A 7,980-nucleotide genomic window follows, 5' to 3' on the forward strand; every position below is an offset into this window, starting at 1 on the left:
TTTCAAAAAAAAAAAAAAAAAAAAATGACAACGGAGAGACCAAAAGCCTCTTTCGTCTGGTGTGGTGTTCAAAAAGGGGGGGAGTGGTCTGATGAGTCGAATGGACTTAGAGCTCAGACCACAACTTCCCCTCTCTCTCTCTCTATCTCTATCTCGGAGTGTGAGCCGTGAAGGGCGCACTGCTCGAGTCTTTCGCCAGAGAAGGAGTTTGTTGTTTGCCGAAAGGAGCTCAGTCGTCCCGGACCCCCCCCCTATTCGTGTCGAACCTGTGTTGCCATGGCTGCGTGCGGCAGGAGCCCGCTACTGGTGGCGATTCCTCTGTGGATGTGTTTTGGGAGAGCTGGTAAATATATATATATATGTATATCTGTTTATATATCGTATAGTGAATGTGGTGTCATGTCCACGTAACTTTTAACTTGACTCATTAGTTTGTGAAGATGTTTGGTTGATCGTCTTAACTTTAAAAAAAAGAAGGAGGCTGAAGCGGAAAATGTGTATTTTACATAAATCTAATGAGTAAAATTAATCTGCTTTGTTTGTACATAACAAGCCTCAACTAAGTTTTTATAAACTCATATATATGTATAATGTGTGTGCGTATATGTGTATGTGGGCTACATTTTTTTATCAAGAGCGCTGAGGTTTTTTTCTGACATTTGGTCTTAATTCCGCTCAGTGTAGGCAGCTGAAACGTAGCCACCACTTTACAGTTCCTGTGAAAAGAGAAACTGACCCCATTGGTTCGCGTTAGTTGTGGTGAGGAGGATGCAATACGCATGCAAGGGGTTGGGAGGGGAGGGAGGAGTGTGTGTGGGGACGGGGGGGGCATGGGCACTTTTTTCTTTTTCTTCTTCTTTTTTTTTTTTTTCTCTAACCACCACACTTGTTGAGCCACCTCTTCTCATGCACGTCCTGCCTCGGACAAGCGAGTTGAGATGCCTCCGAACCGTGTGCATTTTGCACCTTCGTCATCGCGGTAACTGCCTCTAAAAAAAGACACACACAAAAAAAAAACAAAAAAAACAATTAGTGTTTGATGAATGCGCTGTGCAGTTTTCACAGTTTTCAAAACAACGTCCCTAGAAAGTTGATTTGTGAAGGTGAAATGTCCTGCAGAGACGCAGAGGTTATCGGGCCTCCTAATGAGCGGTTAGTGCTGGTTTGAATTCAATCAGTTAGAAAAATACAACTATTTTAACTCAGTCATCTTTCTCGTCTCACATGACGGTAACAAGATGGCGGACGGTTTGTTGGCAACATTTCCACTATTTTGTAGCTCAAACGATTTATTATTCTCAGAGCAACAGGTTCTAAAAAATCATTTTTACTTTTTACAGCATTTTCTTGTATGTTTGAGAAACTCCAGCCGGTTTATTAAGTAATTCTTCACCTGAAATATACAAGTTTTTATTCAAAAACAACAACCGACTGACCTACTTCTAATACCCTGTGGTCCCCAGCGCAGTTTGAGGGGAAGAAAATTTAAGGTCAATTTCTTTTTAACTGCTCTGCGTCTTCGGTTGATTTAATATCAACGCCTCAGATTAATTAAAGACGCCACCGGAGTTGGGCCAGACTTGTTTCTTGTTTTTCACGTAGTACAGAAGGAACAGTATGGAAAGGCATGCGGCGCGCGTTGCTCGCACATTAATATCACACCATAGGTTCTGTTTGAGGCCTTAGTCGGTGCTTACAGCTTCCTCTGAGCCCCGCACTTGCTCGTGAGTTGCGGAAACCAAAAGAAGATGTCAGCGCAGATAATTCACCGCATCTCACAGGGCTCAGATGCTGCACCGACATGAACTCCGTCTCAAACGGGGCAGGTTGTCTGGGGTCTCGGCTGGATAAACCCCTCGTCCGTCCGCACGTTCGGAGCCAAAACAAAGTACGTCAGAGCCAGTGAGGCTGCTTTGACAGGAAGGCTGCGTTTGGAATTAAGACCATGAGGAAGTATCATCATGTGATTTTCAGACTTTAGAGAAGTGATTCATTTCCTTGAGTTAGTGACAGAAGTATCGAACCTGATGTCAGTTCATGACATGGAAGAATTACATTTGTATTAATTTGGATAAGCTGCTTTGCAAGACCAGTTATCCTCAAACAATTAAAATAAATAACACACGACAGCAAATTTTCAGTGCTTAATTGCAATTCTTTAACCTTAACGGACATTTGTGTCCATTTGGGCAAAATCTTCCCCTTTCGTTTGGCTGCCATTTTGGCTGTGTTGGTGCATATGGCACATTTTTTGTAACAAAGTTTACCTCTACACAAATTTTGAAATCAAAACAAATAAATTAATTAATACCAATAGATCAACAGAACGCTGTGGAAATATTTTTACCCCTCTCTTGTAAATTCAGTGGAGAAAAACGTCCACTCCCAAAACTACTTTAAAAACTTAACGGATTAATATTTGTTTCTGATTTTTTTTTCTGCATAAGTCTCTAAAACCACTTCAGCACTTATTTGAAGTCACTGTTGTTTTTACAGAAAAAACAAACAAAAAAACGAATAACTAGCTATTTTCCGTAAAACTAATGTTGTGTGGCTGGGGCATTTTTTTATTTAAATTTATTTATTTTCAGATCAGTCTTGGGTATGACCAAGATTATCTAAAATATTAATTTGATTGCATTATTAGTTTTTGTGTACCATCAAATTTCAAATTTACTGTCCTCCTGTAACCGTAGCGGACAAAAATGTCCCATTGACTTCCATTAAAACTGAATTTTTTAATCTCAGCCGTGACACAATAAAATCATGCAACATTAGGGTTTATGAGAAAAATGGTCAAATTTGTTTATTTTTAGTGTTCAACACTAAAATCAGCCTTTTCCCTGTTATAGGGCCTATGAAAAAAATTATTTCATTAATTTTTGCGCTTGTGTTATTGAGCTTAGCTGGCTTTTTATGAGTGCGTGTGTGTGTGTATTCAAAGCCATATGGTATTTTGCAAAAAAAAAAAAATTGTCATTTTTTTTGTCTGCTAACGTTAAAAGAGGGTAGTAAATTAAACAGGTATCTAAGGGCTAAAAGTTGCGATTAATTAAGCGTAAGATGCGTTCAAAACTATCAGGCAAAAAAGTACGTAAAATAATCATTAAATGTGACAAAACTTTTATAACTAACTAACTTCATTAGTCTGGTTTTAATTATTTAAAAAAAAAAAAATTACCTAAGTTACGTATTAAAGTAATTTATCCACGAGCTGTTTCGATTATGTCATACGTTTGATTTATAATAAACACATGATTCCAGCCACAACATGAAGGGGTCTGAACTTGATTTTACGGTATGTATATATCAAATATTTTTTCTGTGCTTACTTCAAAGAATATTTTTTTTTAGCTGATACCTTTTATCTAAATTGTACATTTTGCTGAATAACTATGAAGTACTTCCTGCAGCATTTCCGCTGTAAAAGATTTAACACTCATCAAGTCCTTTTATTGTGTTTAATTTTTAATGTGAGGACGAGACAAAAGATAAACATTATGTTAAAGCTGGTTTTTTTTATAAAAAAAATAATCCTGTAGGCGTCAATAAAAGCACATTTTATAAAGAATTTATACAAATTTGAATCTAAATTATATTCTGTACATACTGTACTGTGGGAAGTGATTGCTAGTCATTATAACTTCAACAGATCAGATACAGGAACCACAGAGGACTAAGAGTGTAGTCTTTCTCAGATTTCCTTTCCCCCCTCCTCCATATTATGTTAAAATAAACATGCATGTTATAGTGGTACCACACAAAAAAAATGGCACTATTTATCTTCCATACTGTACAATTGTTAATCCACGCAGTTTGCTTTATGCACAATGTAGCCCTAATTTCTGTCGTCGTTTCACAATTAAGATGGTGACATTCCCCGTTACCTAACAAGAGAGTTCTGTAAGTGACGTTCTAACGGTGCCAACTATTCCTGAGAAAGTAATTGCCACAAGATGTGACGTGTGAAGTAAACTGCAAAGGGTCACGTTCATGTGTTCACTTTGAAATGATTACGAAGCTGTTCTTATGTTGCTAATGACTGATTCTCTTGTGCTCCCTTAGCTGCTCTGGCCGAACCTGAGATCTGTTATGTGCTGGACGGCATCCTCTTTTTGTACGGCATCATCCTGACAGCCCTCTACTGCAAGATCAAGGTTTGATTAAAACAAATACAACCTTTTATTTTATTTGAAATAAAAGCTGGGAATACTAATTATGGATGAATACCAAAAAGTTGTACTCATTTTAATTTATAGTCTATACAGAGTTTATATGAGTTACCTCTTTATAAAAGGCAACTATTTGAGAAAAATCGAAACACTAAGATATGAAAATTAATTAAAGCAAATATCTAAAAGACTTTAACATTAACTTTTTGATCAAATAATAATAATGCAGTGACGAAATGGTATGAATCCTTAAATGAGTCTGGAGAGGTTCACACATAAGTAAATAAATAAATAAGTAAATAAATAAATACATACATACATACATATATACATACATACATACATACTTACATAAAACAAGCTGCAGTTGCCACTTTTAGCCTTAAGTGTCGCCAAAGGGAATCTTCTAGATGGCTTCTTCAATGAGTGTAAAATAGGGTGTCATCAGCAAAATCATACATATACAGGTGATAATGGACTGTGGTTATGTCATCACTGACGTACTGATGTCAGTAGTGACTGTAGATTATAGTGTTTAGAGTACTTGGTCATTATTCTCCTGTGCTGCATGTTTTAAAAAAGAATCACATGTGAAGCCAGGACAGTGCTGATATCTTAAAAGACAAAAAGAAAAAAACGGGACATGTAAAAACATGTTTAAAAGTACTTTTAAAGTGGCAGTCTTGATTATTTTGGTTTCATTCTCTCTAGTGTCTGGTGAACAGTAGTAGGGGAAGGGTGGTTTTGACACTCATTTCAAGAAGTGTGACTATGTCAGTTTAGCATTAGCTCTGGCAGAGAGATAACTGCTGCGTAGCTAACAGCGCTTAGCTTGTAATGTTGATTAAAAAAATACTGAACATTTGACATTTACTAAAAGTAAAATTTTCTTAGAGACTGTTGCTTTAACCCTGAAACTAAAATATTTGCCCCTTCCATAATATAACTTAAATAATTTTGTTTGTTTGTGTCGCGTGTTTGGCTGTTGTCTCTAACTGAGGACTGTCTTCCACAGATCTCAAATGCTAAAGAAGCTAACCATGGGAAAGGAAAGCCAAAGCAGGTCAGGATGACCACGTAGATACAGCACACAAACACACACAAAGGGCTGAAATGCACACAAAGACACGGCCGTGCTTTGTGAAAATGTTCGTGCAGGACCAGAGGCGCATGTAACACCACCGCACCACAAAGTGAAGTTTCAGCTAACTATTAAAATAATCTCACTGGTCAGGTCAAACCTCAGGGGATGAACGCTGAGGTTTGAAGATGAATTGTCACATATCATACCCACATACACCTATTGTGTTAGTTTTTTGTTGTTTTTTGTTTTTTTGTTTTTTTAATTCGCAGCCTTTGTGTTTTGTGGGTAGTTAAACTTGTACGATGCATCCGGTCCAGGAAGTTTCAATTTGCTGAGAGGGCTGAGAAGCTGCGGTCCCACCAGCTGCAACTTCACTGCAATATACACTTTTATTATTATTATTATTATTATTATTATTATTATTACTATAGTATTAATTGAAAGTACTTTGCCTCTCATTGGCTGGTAGCAATGTGTCGGTACGTATAGGATCTCGCATACTCAGTTTCCAGATGCTTTAAATGACTCCAGAAGTTTATAAGAACATGATCATGTGTGTCATATCTGAGTGTGTTGTGCGGCTGTTGAGTAAGTTTGTAAAGCTTAAGGCAATTAGTAGAAGCTGACGATGCTCCGGTTTGGAAAGATTTTTTGAAGGAATCAAGTCAAAGTCCAAAGGAATCACATCAAGTCAGGGAAGGACCAACGCATTGGCGTTAGGAGTTAATCAGGAAGCCATATTTTTGTGATGTAAAAGTGAAGATATCGCTGAGGGACTGATCACTACTCTTGAATATAACACTAATCTAGGTTTTTGCTCCCTCAACATGCTGTAGTGTTGTAATTAAAAGTATTTTGGTAGCAGTGTGTTAGTACGACTAGGTTCTTTCATATTCGGTGTACGGTTGCGAGCAAACACTTGCACGGAGCTTTAAATGGCTCAAGAAGATTGTGAGAATATGATCACGTGTCATATCTGATCTAAGATGATATTAAAGAGGAACTTCCACGACCGCGACACTGCTCAGCTTTGTAAATGGTGTGTTGTGCAGTTGCGTAAGTTGCAAGTTTGTAAAGCTTAAGGCAATTAGTAGCAGCTGATGAAGCTCTGGTTGGGAAAGGATTTTCTGAAGGAATCACATCAAGTCAGGGAACACATTGGCATCATGAGACATCCGGGAAGTTTTTGCGGTGTGAAAGTAAGGAAGTCTCTGAGGCTAAGTACTAAACCCGAAAGGAAATTACCATCTAAGGAAATGTGGAAAGAGCAACTCTCCTGTTCACGCATCTCACGCTTGAAAGTTTACTCGCAAAATACACACAGACATTTTTTTTTTCTTTTTTCTTTTTGTCCCCTCAACATGCCGCCGTTCTGTGTTCTGTTCTACTGTTTCTATTTTAGCCGACTGAGACCTCGCTGTGCGAGCGCTCGGCTCTGCTACTCTCTGGCTTACATCATTTCTCACATAGCTGAACATAGAACAGAGGTTTCTCAAAACGACACCTTGTCTCACCTTTGTCCTTGTCTCCCCCCCTGACAGAATGTGGAAGAGGGCATATACACGGTGAGTCTTGAAATCGGATCGAATATTTTTATTTAACTAATTAACTATAAACCGGAAACGCTAAATTTTCTATTCCCCCTTCAGGGTTTGACTCCGCGTGCCCAGGACACATACGAAACCATCGGCATGAAGAAGTGACGTGATGGAGGGGAAAGTCCAATTTTCTTCTTTCTTTTTTTGTTGTTGTATTTAAGTATTGCATATCACATTGTGCTTAGATGTTGGAGATTTCGTACGCCGGGGATGTTTATTTCCCCTTTTTTTTTTTTTTTTTTTTTTTTGCTTTTGTAGAGTGAGGAGACGGAAAGAGGGAGGAGGAGGGGAGGCCATGTGTTGTATGGGCTTCACTGCTTGTTGCACATATTTAAGTTTAAGGCAAACAGATTTTTATAACTGCAGTGCTTAAAAGACATTTTTATATTGTGTATTTCCCCCTTTTCTTTCAAAGAAATGTACTTTTTTTGTTTGCGTGTTTGTTGTAACATACGTTGTGAGCGTTTTGTGATGACTGGCCCCAACTAACTTCCCTCTACGGACGATACATTTCACTTCCTTTATTTTTGAACTTTTTTTTTTTTTTTTCTTTGGTGCAACATGTCCGTAGTCGCGCCATAAGATGACATCTGTTATTTGGGGGAAAATTGCAAAAGATGGAGGGAGGAAAAAAAAAAATGAGCCAGGGAGTGTTTCCTGTACACCACAGGATGGCAGTGATGGTGCAACTGGTTCCTTTACCTGTGTCTGTGTTCACACACAAACACACAAAAAAAAAAACACAGCTAAAGTTATTTTCTATTTAAACTGCTTCTTGTTGGAAGCTGTTACTTGTACATAAAGACATTTGTGGATTAAATAACTCTCTGTCTGTCTCTGGATTAAATATTAAAGTAGCAACCTCACGCCTCCTGTGAATGCATTTTGGTCCATATACAAAAAAAACCCCTAAATAAACATAACATTCCTTACCTAACGTAGCCCAGATTATAACACGTAAACCTGCTGTGTTTGTAAAATAACATCACAATGTCAATACGAAAAGTATCTGTGTCATTCCCCAGATTGTTGTACGTGATCCCATTCCATTAAAAATAAACAAAAAGGTCGTCACAATGTGCTCTATTATCATTATTTTTATTTGAGACGCAGCTCCTGTGTTTTG

General features: G+C 37.9%; 1 protein-coding gene across 1 annotated transcript; it reads left to right on the top strand.

Annotated features, from left to right (window-relative positions):
- Positions 1-149: 149 nt before the first annotated feature.
- Positions 150-7,931, top strand: fcer1g (Fc epsilon receptor IgFc epsilon receptor Ig). The gene is made up of 5 exons (XM_047597098.1): positions 150-343; positions 4,066-4,157; positions 5,188-5,235; positions 6,798-6,821; positions 6,906-7,931. Exons 1-5 carry the CDS (start codon positions 277-279, stop codon positions 6,957-6,959), a joined length of 285 nt encoding a protein of 94 aa, XP_047453054.1. The 5' UTR covers positions 150-276; the 3' UTR covers positions 6,960-7,931.
- Positions 7,932-7,980: the final 49 nt, after the last annotated feature.

This window comes from Mugil cephalus, chromosome 1, assembly GCF_022458985.1.
Source record: "Mugil cephalus isolate CIBA_MC_2020 chromosome 1, CIBA_Mcephalus_1.1, whole genome shotgun sequence".
Taxonomy (NCBI): domain Eukaryota; kingdom Metazoa; phylum Chordata; class Actinopteri; order Mugiliformes; family Mugilidae; genus Mugil; species Mugil cephalus.